This window comes from Mytilus edulis, chromosome 4, assembly GCF_963676685.1.
Source record: "Mytilus edulis chromosome 4, xbMytEdul2.2, whole genome shotgun sequence".
Taxonomy (NCBI): domain Eukaryota; kingdom Metazoa; phylum Mollusca; class Bivalvia; order Mytilida; family Mytilidae; genus Mytilus; species Mytilus edulis.
In genome coordinates, this window is record NC_092347.1 from 14,178,814 (window position 1) to 14,193,301 (window position 14,488).

General features: G+C 29.1%; 1 protein-coding gene across 38 annotated transcripts in view; it reads right to left on the reverse strand.

The window, feature by feature from the left end:
* Positions 1–14,488, reverse strand: part of LOC139519030 (uncharacterized) — a 67,215-nt gene that overhangs the window by 22,562 nt on the left and 30,165 nt on the right. For 18 of the 38 annotated variants that reach the window (XR_011663504.1, XM_071310768.1, XM_071310749.1 and 15 more), the window contains 7 exons: positions 13,991–14,087; positions 9,547–9,632; positions 8,610–8,673; positions 6,282–6,416; positions 3,245–3,303; positions 2,538–2,665; positions 1,937–2,114 (listed from right to left, as the gene is read on the reverse strand). Coding sequence is in view for 37 of the 38 variants with exons in the window: in XM_071310768.1 (XP_071166869.1) it covers positions 1,937–2,114; positions 2,538–2,665; positions 3,245–3,303; positions 6,282–6,416; positions 8,610–8,673; positions 9,547–9,632; positions 13,991–14,087 (747 nt within the window). In the remaining variant the exon portion in view is untranslated. Of the gene's footprint in view, positions 1–198; positions 229–896; positions 936–1,936; positions 2,115–2,537; positions 2,666–3,244; positions 3,304–5,336; positions 5,358–6,281; positions 6,417–8,609; positions 8,674–9,546; positions 9,633–13,990; positions 14,088–14,488 lie in introns of all 38 variants that reach the window. The other 20 variants (XM_071310761.1, XM_071310757.1, XM_071310758.1 and 17 more) reach the window with 6 other exon arrangements.

The following is a 14,488-nucleotide window of genomic DNA, read 5'->3' on the forward strand; positions in this document are numbered from 1 at the left end:
GGCATTTCAGACAAAACTTCAATATGCCATATACAAACTAAAAATCTGTTTTAAAAAGTTACACAAATATATTACTACATGTTCTAATAAATAAATATTAGGAAATTAGACAGATGAAAAAAAATCTAAATGAATATATACAATATCCGATTATAAAAACACAAGTTTATTTGAAGGGCAGGGGAAATAATCCAATACCTTGCACCATGATATATCCTCAGAGCTTCCCTTAAAGCACAGAAAATAAAGCATTTTTAACACATTTACAACCATTTAATACATGCTAAACCAGTGATCTTTTACACTGCTTCATAACCTTAAGTTTATACAAGTGGCATGTGCTTTAAAATTACAAAATATCTTGCCACACCAAACTCACATCGGACTGAAAACAAAAATATTTGGTTAGCAAATTAGAGGTCTAGTTTAAAAAACAAAACTCCACAATCTGTTGGTAGTTTAAAATATCTAGCAAAATATGAAAATGAACACAATTTGTTAATGTAGTGAATAAATAATTTTCATTCAAAAGCTGTGAAAATAAACAAAAGAAATTCTAAGTTAGTTGTAACAGTTTGAAGATGTTTACTACCACTCCATGTTCACACTGATGAATATTCGTCTCATTTAGTAATCATACCACATCTACTCATTTTTATATAAAATCAGAAGTCTGTTTTTCCTTTATCATAATATTTTGAAATGCTTTTCAATTACTCCAATTAGTTTCAGCAACTGAAGTTAGTTATTAATAAAATTCCACTGCTTCTTCACATATTACCATAAAATGTATTAGAAATAACAATTATGTTTAAACCTAACCATTCTCAATACCATATCAATACAATTATTCAAGCTAAACTTAAGTTATAAGTTAACCATTCCACAGTTCTCACCGAATCTGACTCTGACAATGTTGACGTAATTGTACGATTCTAAAATAATTTTACAATGAAATGAACATGTTTGTGCAGCAACTAAGATTGATGCTGTGTCAACAAAAAAGACAAGAAAGACTTGAACTAGCTGTTATACATACGCAAATTTACTGCAGGTAACAAGGGAGATAATTCAAATAAATTATTATCAGACAGATTTGATTCATAAATCATGGTAAATTAGGATCACAGAATTGTTTAAACCAGAAATTGTTTATAAATAAGTTTATTTCATCCTTCTTTTGAAACCAGAAATTTTAAATCAATATTTTAAATGCCATTTTATTTAAATGTGTTCTTGGTATAAAATTGAAAGGGATAGAAAGGATAAATTAAAAAAAACAAAAATGACTGATCTGTACAATCAAGGTTAATTGTTGGATATACCTTATTTGTATGAGCCAGTGATACAGGATAAAAAGCTTGACCCACTCAGCTTTTCCCCTGTTTTGTATCAAATAATCCCATTTTTTCTGACAATGACTCAGTGTTCTCCCCTGATATTTCATTTAGCATCCTGGTAAACAGGGGAAATTGAAATACCATCTTAATTCTAAAAATTATAGCATCACATCTATAACATTATCTATAAGAAAACCACTTCAGGTAGCATCACATTTAAGATTACAGCATCACATTACTATGAGGCTAAAAGGCCCAGGGGAGAACACTTATGTATTGTATGTTATTTTTTTATCCTGTAATTTTACCGTGACAAACGAATGTTAATTCGTCTTTTTTAATCTTTGAATTTAATTGACAGAAATCTAAAGGATCCCAAAATAAACTGTGGAGTAACCAGTATTTTTCAACATTACTGTTCTCTCTAAATGAAATCGGGATAAGGGGAGACTTCATATGTATATTATACAAATAAAGAAACAATAAATATATATGTGATAAGTACAACAGTTGGTTGATTGCAGGATAACAACTTTTGAAAAGATAATAAAGGAATATATTTGCAGTGAAGCCTGTGAAGATTTATCAATACATACTGTTTCTCAGCCTCCTCCAATTCTTTTCTTAAGTGTACAATTTCTGTTTGTAAATCTTCTACCACCTCGTCCAATCTTTTCTTACTTGATTCCACTAAGAGTAACTGGCCATTGATAAGAGCTACTTGTTTTTCTAAATCTTCTTTTTCTCTGTTCAGTTTATTGACTTTGAGTTTTTCTTAAAATAAGTAATCAAATACTTTAGTTGTCATGCTTATGGTGCAATAATGATGCTAAACTTCAAACCAAGTAAAATACATTGTATTAGATGTCAACATTATTTTGGTATGTTTAGCTATTATACTGAAATTACCACATAAGATATTGTTTTCAAACCCTGTTATATAGAGGAGTTAAAATATCAAAGTTATCATTGTTGTTCTTTCATCCTGGTTATACAGCAAACACATTGGATCATAATTGTACAGATATACTTCGATTGAATTGTTGTCATTGGGATAATTTGATTATTTTTGGAAATTTTGCATCTTTTTAAAATCATTCATTTTGGGAATTGTTCCTATTACAAGGAATGCTAAAAGTCAAAGATCATTTTCACTGATGAGTCTAGATAATGAACTCTTTTTTTTAAATTGTATACCTTGATAAGATACCTCTCCCTCAGGCCCATAATCTTTGACGTACTCTTCATGTCTTGTTTGTAAACTATCTTTCTCTCGACGTAACTGTTCACATTCATCTTCCAGCTGATCTCTCTCTTGTCTTAGTCTGAAATATACAAAGTCTTTCTATAAAATAAATACTACAATAAAACATCAAAACCATCTATTAAAGCTAATACATTTGTACATAAATATATACATCATTTTTAAATATGATTTGTAATTGTTCAAAATATTGGTGATATATTATTCCAAAGGGTAATATGAATGTACCAGAATCTATTAACAGAATACTAAATGTATAAAACTTGTCTAAAATAGTACAACTATACTATGTAAAACGTAAAATCAGATGTGTCTTGGAAAACATAAAAAAGTCAAAATGACAAATATGAACAAGATCCATTGTTTTCTCAATTTAAACTTAACAAAAATGTATCTGATTATCTCTATATGATACCATCACTTATATAAATCAACTACAAAGATGAAGACAAAAAGGACACTTTTTCAATAAAGTTCTTGAGTCAAATGGCTATTACTTTTGATTAAATGTTTGGCATAGTGAAAGCTAATTTGTCATGTAACTTTGAGTCATGAAACTACAATTTATTCAGATGCTCAATGTGTGTACTTCATTGAAAAGTCAATTAACATAAGCAATGTTAGTTAAAACAATTCTAACCTGTCTACTTCTATCTTTGGTGCTGAACTGACTAATGCTTCCTTCATTTCTAAATTTTCCTAAAGTTACAAATTCATTTAATACATAATTTCATAATAAACAAAATAAACCGTTAAAAATATTCTTCTACTGAGTTTAAAACTGTTTCATGGAATAGAAAATAATTGTATCACTGTTCCAAGCAGAATTATACTACTTGGCACCTGTAGTCGATCCACTACAGTATACAGATTTTCATAAAAAGTTTAAACCTAAATGATCCTGGAAGTCTCCGAAAACACATAGTGTTATATCTTCACAAATTTGATAGAAAAAGTATTATTTTCTAAAGAAAAGTGGCAACTACATTTATCATTATCCATTTAATTTCAATGTAATGCCAAATTTATAACAAAATTTTAATAGTATGATGCTATGACCTTGAAAAACATAACCATTCCATACATGTTGATGCAGTTATTACTGAAATTGTAAACTTTCATTGTTTTGGGTTTTTTTTTAACTCTAAAAATAAAAGATTTCAAGAGGTAACAGTAAGACAGCTTAAGAAATATAGTAAAGTTATATGTTCAATATGAAATTCTACAATATCTTTTATTATAACATTAACATTTAGAAAGGAAAGTTTAGTAATCTTTAAGACAGAATATTATATAAGAAACAGGGAGTATGTACATATATCTTATATACTTTTCTAGCTTCAAAAGTAAGGTTTTTTTTGTCAACAGAGAAATCCTAATACAAAAATGTATGTAACATTAGGGATTAGGCATATATTGTAGGATGTCACTGAAAAAATAAGGGAAGTAGAGAGGATAACAATGTTATGACATTATATAAAGAATTGGAACAATAATAAATAACATGTAATTTGGCACTATCTAAGATGCAACCTTAGGTACCTTGAACAGTAGAGAAAGATTTTACAACTGATTCAGATAGGTTTCAAACATTTACCCCTGGCAAAGTAAACCACCAATCTACCAACTAGACTAAAGGAATACTTTGCTGTTGCAGTTAATTGAGAGCATTGCAGTTAATGGAGGGCATTGCAGGTCTGGGGAAGCTGGTAACATTATACCATGACTATATCCAAAATTAAACCATATTCAATTCATAAAATGTCTATTAGTTATGGCCTTTTCTATTTCAGATTTAAACAGAACAGAAGAGCATGCTTATTTTATAAAAATTACCAGTCAGGGTTTGAACCTAGGGTCATTGATACATTATGCCACCACTCTACCAATGAGATACATGAGAACTCCACTAAAATAACTACGGTAATGACGATCAGTCATCTTTCTACTAAGGGAATCACCACTTTACAAGTACATGTATTTGTGACTATTGAAGTTATGTTCTCCTGTAACATGTAGAACATCATTAGCTATGCACTGACAATTGACAAACTGAACACTGCTGTTCTACATTCAACCCAGCACAAGACATTAAGCCAAAGATCAATCAGATTGAAGTCAGAATTATGTGTCTACATAAGGTGATATGATTTTAAGTGGACTGTTACTCTATGAGCGCCCATGTTGAAAATATAAAATACTGTTGGAACAGTTGTTTTAAGTCTAAAACAAATTGCTGTTCATGTAACAACACAATGTTTTGAGACCATTCAATAATTCTCGAACTACCAAACTAATTTAACAAGATACTAAATTTCTTTCTATCAAGTGACCTATAAAATTGAGAATGGAACTGGAAAATGTGTCAATAAGACAACAATCTGACCAAAGAGCAAAAATAGCCACCAATGGGTCTTCAACACAGCGGGATAACCCTGCACTCAGAGGCATGCTTCAGCCAGCCTCTAAACAAACATGTGTACTAATTGCACTAAAAAGGACATCACACTAAACTCTGAAACATACAAAAGGACCAAGCTATAAAATTTTTATACAAGACTAACAAAAGCCAAAGGCTCCTAACTTGGGACAGGCATATAAATGCAGTAGGATTAAACATGTTTTGTATTACATTACTTTGACCTAAAACAGATATATTAAAAGCCAATTGTTGTTTAAGCAGAAGTTATATATCATATTATATACATGTTATCTTTCCTAGTCTTACTTACTAGCTCTGAATACTGGTCAATCTGTTTAATATCAATCAGAGACAATACTCAAGGAATTCACTTTTAAGTTTATGTTAACAAAACAAAAATATAAATAAAAGAGTGTTGGAAGCTTTTTTTAACTGGTATGGGTGTTTTAGGTAAAGACAATTTACTTTAGAAAAGACTAAGAAAGAAAAACAGAGATAACATATTTATTTATAACATTTAAAACAGGAGTTGGGAAATTACTTGAAGACAGAAACAAGGTCTATATAGATGGATTTGAATCTAACCCTTAAAAGCTTCTTTTTCAAAGCTTCGTTTACATAATTTTAATATTCTAAAATGTTGACTTTTTTTTATCCCATAATGCTAACTAAGCTCACTTCATAGCAATCACAAAAAATTATCTTTACTTCTGAGCAACAATAAACTGTCAAATCTTCTTCTGCTGCAAATCAGTCACAAAGCTTTAACATTGATGCCTAGAAATCTGGTCCATACAGAATTACCTCTTGAAATACCTAATCACTTGCTTTTTAAAGACTTTTTTATATGTTCAAATTAATAACACTTCTGATCTAAGCTTATTCTTTTTTAGATATGATAATTATAGATTATGGTAGGTCTTCTCAACGAGATTGATTTTCTTGCTTGAGCCGGTATATCGAAAGTGAGAAAAGCAATTGAGTTTAGATGACCAATGATAATCTGTTTATTGCAATTTTACCTATGAAGACGTTGTTAATTTCATTGATAACCCACATTCATCCTTAAATTCTAACAATAACTTTTCATATCACTCGACTCCGCTGAGAAAGGAAATTATCAGTCAGTAAGATCAAAGGAAAATTTCATAAAATAGCGATAATAAAGCTTATTAAAATATTAATGTTTTTTTCTCTCAACTCAACAGATATTAGTTAGTACCATTCCTATTGACAATTTCCATTCATCACCCACCTGTTGAAAGTTATCGAGTTTGTCATTGACGGAATCATTTATCTCCCTTAGTTGTCTATTAGCATGACGTAATTCCTCCACTTTGTTTTCTAACTCCTCAAGTCTGGGTTTCTTGTATATTAATTCTGTGCTAGCCTAAGAAACAGAAGTGATATTACTGTGCTAGCATTCTGTGATTACAAGCTGACTTACCGAGGCACTTTCAGCACACAATGAATTGATCAAACAAATACTTTGCTTTACAGCCGATTTCATTGAGTGTGAAGCCAAAGGTAATTTTTTTGGTTAGCTTGCTTGCTAGCTGAACTGTGAAGTCATTATTAGATGAGGTATACTACCCTCCTTTCGAAGTATCCTAGTCCTACAGACAGATTGATTGGTTATCTGTTGGAATAGTCTACTCTTAAAGGAGGGTAGTTTACCTAACCTAATAATGCTAACAAGCAAGTTAACCAAAGAAATTACATTTGCCTACACACTCATTGAAATAGGCTGTAAGTAGCCAAAACTATAGCTGTTAACATACTGCTTGATTGCACAGCTTTTTTTTCTAAGGGCAATACCTAGTATTTACAATTATCCAATATTTTCTTACAAAAATAAATCTTTATTTAGATCAAACCCAGTCATAATAGTTATCAAAGGTACCAGAATTATAATTTAGTATGCCAGACGCGCGTTTCGTCTACATAAGACTCATCAGTGACGTTTATATCAAAATATTTATAAAGCCAAACAAGTACAAAGTTAAAGAGCATTGAGGATCCGAAATTCCAAAAAGTTGTGCCAAATACGGCTAAGGTAATCTATGCCTGGGATAAGAAAATCCTTAGTTTTTCAAAAAATAAGTTTTGTAAACAGGAAATTCATAAAAATGACCACATTATTGATATTCATGTCAACACCGAAGTGTTGACTACTGGGCTGGTGATGCCCTCATGTCACAGATTCACAAGGGGAGTTAAACTATTTTGGTTAATTTGAAATGGAAAATTACTACCGGGTAGATATCTTTAAGAAGTCACTCTATCAAATAAGCTTAATTTACAACTTATTAAACATTAACAAATGGATTGCAGGAGATTATGCTCTTTGTAGACATCTTTTGATAAATCATTTTGATTTTTTTTCATTGATTACCTTAGATTACAAAATTTGGTTTCTATATTAATTTTGAACTAGCTTTCGGTATTCATTGTTGTTGTGGTCGTATTTTCCTGCTTAGTGGTATAGCCCAAAGTATATTTTACCAGTATACAAGATCAATTCAAAGTGCATCAGATGAATAATAATACAGTAAAGAAGGACAGACAGCTAAAAGGAGACTGGGAATGGATATAAAAGACATAAAAGATGGAAACAACAGAACAAACTTGGGAAATAAGGAAAAGGACAAAAGGCAGATCACAACTATTAAATTTCCAACTAAATATTAATGGAACAGTGATTTCTTTTTACAGGTTCCTGAGTTCAATAGTCTGTTAATTATGGGTTTTCAATAATCTTGTATAAAACTAGGAATTTTATTTTAAATTTCTTTGAAGTTAAATGCCTAAATATATCCTATTTTATATGTCAGATATATTTAAAAAATAAACCTACATTTGAAAAAAAAATGGTTTTAAACCGGTTGAAGATAACACTGTGCAAAATCATGTCGAATGCGTAGGTTTGGTGGAAAGAAGGGGAGGGGATTACATGAATTTTCTAAATAAGAATTTCCAATATTTTGTAAAATTTCAAGCAAACTTAATTGCTAATCCCTTTTTTTCAATTTAAATTTGTAAGTATATGCTATATTATCTTTTTCAACAAAAAACAGTTTTCTTTATTTTGTATAAGATAAAGAAATTTAAAATTCAAACAAAGCGTGGTATTATTATTACATCTATGAAAATGCAACCAACTGCTAAAAATATTTTCTTTCTTCTAATAGTAAAATTCAGATATACAAGACTCCCCAGTACCAACTTCCTTTTACTGCTGTCTGCTCTCTCAATTAAATTCATTTATACAAAAAGTATGAGATCAAGCTTATTTTTAAAAGTGAAAGCTACAATATTTGGTGTCTGTTAAACCAATCTGTGATATGTCACACCTATAGTACAAACTTCTAGCAAAATTATAGCATCTATATTTAACCATTTCAAGCTTGCAAAGTAATTAAAATCCACTGCACAAATATCGTTTTTGCTGATATGAAAAGCAGTTATCATTAAATACACAATATATCATAATAAGTATATTGTATATTTTCAACTTTTAATTTGATTTATACAATAAAAAGATATAGTATTTCCATGATATATTTCAAGTTTTCCAACTTACCAATAACTCTTCTTTCTGATTAACCAGGTCATCTCGAACTTTCTCTAACTCTAAAATTCTTTCCCTGTAATAAGTTCAAATAACATAATTATTACTTATTACATGACCATAATATATACTGACTCAATGTTTTACATAACTTAAAGGCTACTAATAGTGATACATTTTACATCAAGAATGATTCATGAAAACAAAAACAAAAACATCAGGAATTCTCATTTGCAATATTGTATTTGCAATTGGAACATACAAAAAAAAATTTTGTTTTGCTGCATTGTTGAAGTATGAAGCTTCAGTGTTTGCAGCAAGTAGGCAACTATGGGCAAACATTCTATTTGATGAATCTTTCCATTTGATTGTAATATCTTATGACAACTATTAGAACGGTAGCCATCAAATCTTTTATTGAACTTTTCATACAAGATCACTCAATTATATAGTTGTAAATTTATGAATCATTAGAGTTTTAAGTGGTCTTGAGTATCATTTAAAGTTAGTTTCATCCAATGTCTACAAAACAAATAACTTCAATAGTCTATTTGCCTATTCAATAATTGAGATGAACCTGTAGAAATCAATTACTAGTAGTGCAAGTTGTTTCTCTTAGGATGGATATAAATTTTTATAGACAATAAAGAGATAGTGAAAGGGGAAATTGTTTTACAATGTGTGTTGTTTTTCAAATATTTTAAACATATTGAACCTTTTTTCTTTTAGCTAAAAATAGTAATTTTTCATTGAAATTTGGTGTAAACACCTTAAAATCACTTTAAACATATCATGAGCAGTAGTACCTAGCCAATTTTGTGTCCAGTTTGGGACCAGTCTTCAGTTGACAAAGGGAAATAACTCTATTAATAAGGTTTAACTAGCATAGTCAAATTGGTAATTGATAAACAGAATTTTCCACAGCTAAAAAATGCCATCAAAAGTTTACCTGAGGTGTTCATTTTCATTTCTGAATTGTTCCACTTTTCCTGAAAGTTGTTCCACATCATGTAACTTGGTCAAACTACTCTCAGACTGAAAATACATATTTAAGAAAATTAAATTGTTTTATTATTATTCAAAACCTCTCAATTAGAACTTATCTAACGGTCAATGAATATAATTTGTAAAAAATTACATTCTGGGTAAATGTAGGATCAAATTGATGATACAATGATTTTGACTTAGTTATGGTATTATCTATGATACAATGATTTTGACTTAGTTATGGTATTATCTATGTTACAATGATTTTGACTTAGTTATGGTATTATCTATGTTACAATGATTTTGACTTAGTTATGGTATTATCTATGTTACAATGATTTTGACTTAGTTATGGTATTATTTATGATACAACGATTTTGACTTAGTTATGGTATTATCTATGATACAATGATTTTGACTTAGTTATGGTATTATCTATGATACAATGATTTTGACTTAGTTATGGTATTATCTATGATATAATGATTTTGACTTAGTTATGGTATTATCTATGTTACAATGATTTTGACTTAGTTATGGTATTATCTATGATACAATGATTTTGACTTAGTTATATTATCTATGATACAATGATTTTGACTTAGTTACGGTATTATCTATGTTATAAATACATATTGATGATATTTGTAAGTTATTGATTACGAATGAATACAAATTAAATAAGCAGTATGTGGTTAATGAATATTTTTTCTTATTAACTGCAAAATTATTGGTTCTTTACACTATGACATCCAATTCAGAATGAAAAAGGGTTCAAATCAATTTGATCTGGATAAAGGCATCTAATGTAAAAATCTAATGTAAAATCAATCAGAAATCAATTGGACTTTTTGTTTACTCTATACATCAATTGTGATAAATCTGACAAATATTGGAAATCATATTCTGATAAAAACTGATAGTATTGGAAATTATTTATCTCATTATAAGTTCAGATGTTTTAATAACATATAGAAAGTTGTTATTAAGAAAGTCATTATAGTAAGTCGAAAATACAGTCTGTCAAGCTGAAGCATAAAAAGAGTTAAAGAAAATACTTTCCTCACTAATGTTTATGTTTGATTTAAAGATAATATGGTCATATGCAGATGCAAACTTATTTCAACAACCTTTTGTAACACTGAAAACATTTCTCAACTTTATCAGATGTCTATCAAATTCAAACATCAATACACAATACAATTTAGTTTTCATGGTCAACATCAACCTACTGTAACACATAGCTACATCTTTCAATCATGTGGATACAAATATAGAAGAAATATGAAACTTTTTAAACAGTAAAACCTTATCGAGAGTGAAATAAGTATGGCTTGTTTTACAGATTTACACGGAAATCGTGAGTTAAAAAAATTAAAAAAGATTAGTTTACATCTAAATAAAGTAAGATCTTTAAATAGATATAAGTGACAATTTGAAAAATTGAGAATAAAACAAACTTCTGTGAATCAGGGTTCTACTGTAAGATGAAATTTTTGAAAATAAATAATTAATTAAAACTATTTAAAAAGATAAGATTAAGACCTGTTAGGTTTCTAAAGATGGTGTGACAATGAGACGACTGTTGATCATCAAGAAACAATCCATCCATTAGTAATACCCATTCAATACTTAGAAAAGATGTCATTAAAAATTTAAACAAAATCATTACAAAAGACATAAAAACATCCAGACTAGAGAAACAATAAACGGATAGAAATTTAAACCATCAGCTGAGGATCTTAAGGTGCTAATTACTCAATATAACAATTTAAAAAAAAATAATTTCTCAATGATTTATTCAGTATTCAATACAAATCCTTGAAATTTCTAAAGCATGTAAAAAACAAAGTTTATTTTTAAGGCTGTGAATCGCTTTAATAACCTGAAATTTCATATTTGTTTTATATATACTTTTTTTTAAATTTAAAGTTTATCCCAAAATTTTGCTGAAAATCCAATGAGATATTGCACTTCAAAACATTTTGCATTTTAGTGTTAATTCACAAGATATAATCAAAGCAAAATAAAATAACAAACAGAAATAGCTTTTAATTTGCTTATTTTCTTGCTTTAAAGACCCACTCATAAAGACCCTCAAATTGTCATGAAATGATCATCAAAAGAAAGTGATAAAAAGATAAGAGGATAACAATCAGAAAGAATTGTCTTCTCAAGGTGAAGTGGTCATTTAATGATCTTCTGTGCAGGGTCAAGTGTTGATTGTCCTTGTGCATTAGTTTGGTGTAGAATTTTGAAGATTTGACTAATCTGTGATGGAATTTGATACTGGTTTATGTGAATCATGTTTAAATATCTTGTTACAAGATCTAATGTGTTGCAATGATTGGATTTCAATTGTTTCATGCTGTTGATTGTAACTGATTATAAAATTACGATGGATTTTAAATTTTGGACATTTAAAAATCTTGAATACAGTTTTTTGTTACATTTAAATTTAAAATAAAAAGAAATAGTATAAACATGTTCAAAACGGAAACGGAAAAAAACAAATTTATATGCTTGAATTCTGTAAGTGTTAGTTACAGTTGAGAAAAATAGTATGAGTTTCATGGTTTTAATTTGAATGTTAATTTCAATATAAATATGAACATGCATCCATGGGACATCATTCCACACATAGTATGAACTATCCCCTATCCATGTTCAGGGAACTGTAAAATAAAACAACCCTTAATTTGACTCTCATTTTAAAATGCTCAGAACATAATGAACAGGCGTACTAAGTTTCAAGCAGATGCTTCAAGAATTTCAGCGATAACTACCTCTAACCAAAACTGTTTCCGTGAAAGGGGACACAGAAATGTAAATAAAAGTAAAAAATAAGAGAGATAGCTAGAATCATTTTTAAAATTAACCATATTGTATATTATGGAACTGAAAAATAATATACTTCATTTGCGTAGTAATGAAAACAACTTAACATAGTTATTATAATTGGGCTGATAAATCAAGAAATTATATACACCAATACATTTTATTGACTTAGTAATAAATACATAAACATATGTATAATATAATATAGTATTATTTGAGAATTAATTCAGTACAAAGATACAACTGTCCATTCTAGGAGTATATGACCATTTATTAATTAAAATCTTCTTTTGTTAAATGGGCTGTTTTTCAGAACAAAGCTTTGTTTATTGTTGAAGGCCGTACAGTGACCTAAAATTGTTAATGTCTGTGTCATTTTGGTCTCTTGTGGACAGTTGTCTCATTGGCAATCATACCACATCTTCTTTTTAATATGCATACTAAATTTCAAAGTTGATTGAAAGTGGGTAGATCCTAACTTTCTGAACATGTATTGTCCTGTCACGTTGTACCCAATTACATTAAATTTACCCTGCATCCATGTGTGTAAGGTAAGGTAAAGTGAAGAGAACAGCTCACATGACCATTTGGGCAAGGTTAGCAAAAAATTTACAAGATATGATGAACAATTAAATATAGACTTATTTTATTACTGACTTGTTCAATACTTCTAAGGATGATTTAGAAGAAAGTTAAAGTGTAACGAAGAACAAAGACTACATACAAATATCTGCAATATTCTATTAATTCTGTTGACATTCAGAATTTCATAAAATGCCCTTTTTCCTGTTGAAGTAAAATCTATGTTGTTTTTCGAATTCTGATTATATTTTTCCTCTCAAATACTTATAACAGCACACATATTGGCAAGAGTGCATACAATCTACCAAATGATTCTAGTAATAAAACACATGTTATGATGATCATATGATTGTTACAGATTATAATGAAATGTGACTGGAGGATTGTGCTCAGTCAAACAAAGCAGAAAGCATGCTTATAAAGTCCTGATTTTAAATGAAAATTTTGAAAATTTTTGCAAAGCTTGTTATATATATGTCTTATGCTTCTTCGATCAGAAGACATTCTGAAATATGTCTTCAAGCATCCAAAAACACATCGTAATATCCATTGGACAGTTCAGTTTCAAGAACACAACAAACAGTAAAAGACTTAAAATATTGTTTGCTTTGAAATAAGATCATAAGTTAAAATATTGTTTGCCTTGAAATAAGATCATAAATTAAATTAAAATACATTTTTTTGTTGCTTTCCATTTCTTCTCAAAATATTGAAAACAGCTTAAACTTTGCATTAAATAATGATTGTCAATATTTAAGATACCCATATATTTTATTTCTTCAAATAAATATGCTAATATACTTCAAAACTAATTATATGCAAGTGTAAATATTAAATATTCTAAATGTTCATCCACAGCCATAACATGATATTAAGCAGCAAACTGTGATAATGCAATTTGATTGGCTTAAAAAACAGTTCTAAGATTGGTCTAAAAATGACGTGTCTTGTGCTAGCAAAGTATAAAACTGATCAGGGTCTCTTACACTCTTTGTTAAAACTTCTTTTTGCGTCTCTAATAATTTGATCATTTGTTCATTCTCCGCCCTTTCTTGTATTAACTTCCTATTTTCATCTTTTAATCTGAAAAATAAAGGTTAACACAAGTTATACATTGATGTCTAATATGTGCCCCTGAACTACAAGATTTGTTTGATAAGACTCATCATAATTTTACGATGCATCAAGATGGACAGAAAGATTTCTTTTTAAAATCAAATTATTTCAAACTTCTCATAAAATACTTAACAAAAAAGTAAACAAGAATGTGTCCCCAGTACACGGATGCCCCACTCGCACTATCATTTTCTATGTTCAGTGGACCGTGAAATTGGGGTCAGAACTCTAACTTGACATTAAAATTAGAAAGATCATATAATAAGGAACATATATACTAAGTTTCAAGTTGATTGGACTATAACTTCATCAAAAACTACCTCGACCAAAAACTTTAACCTGAAGCGGGATGAACGAACGGACGGACG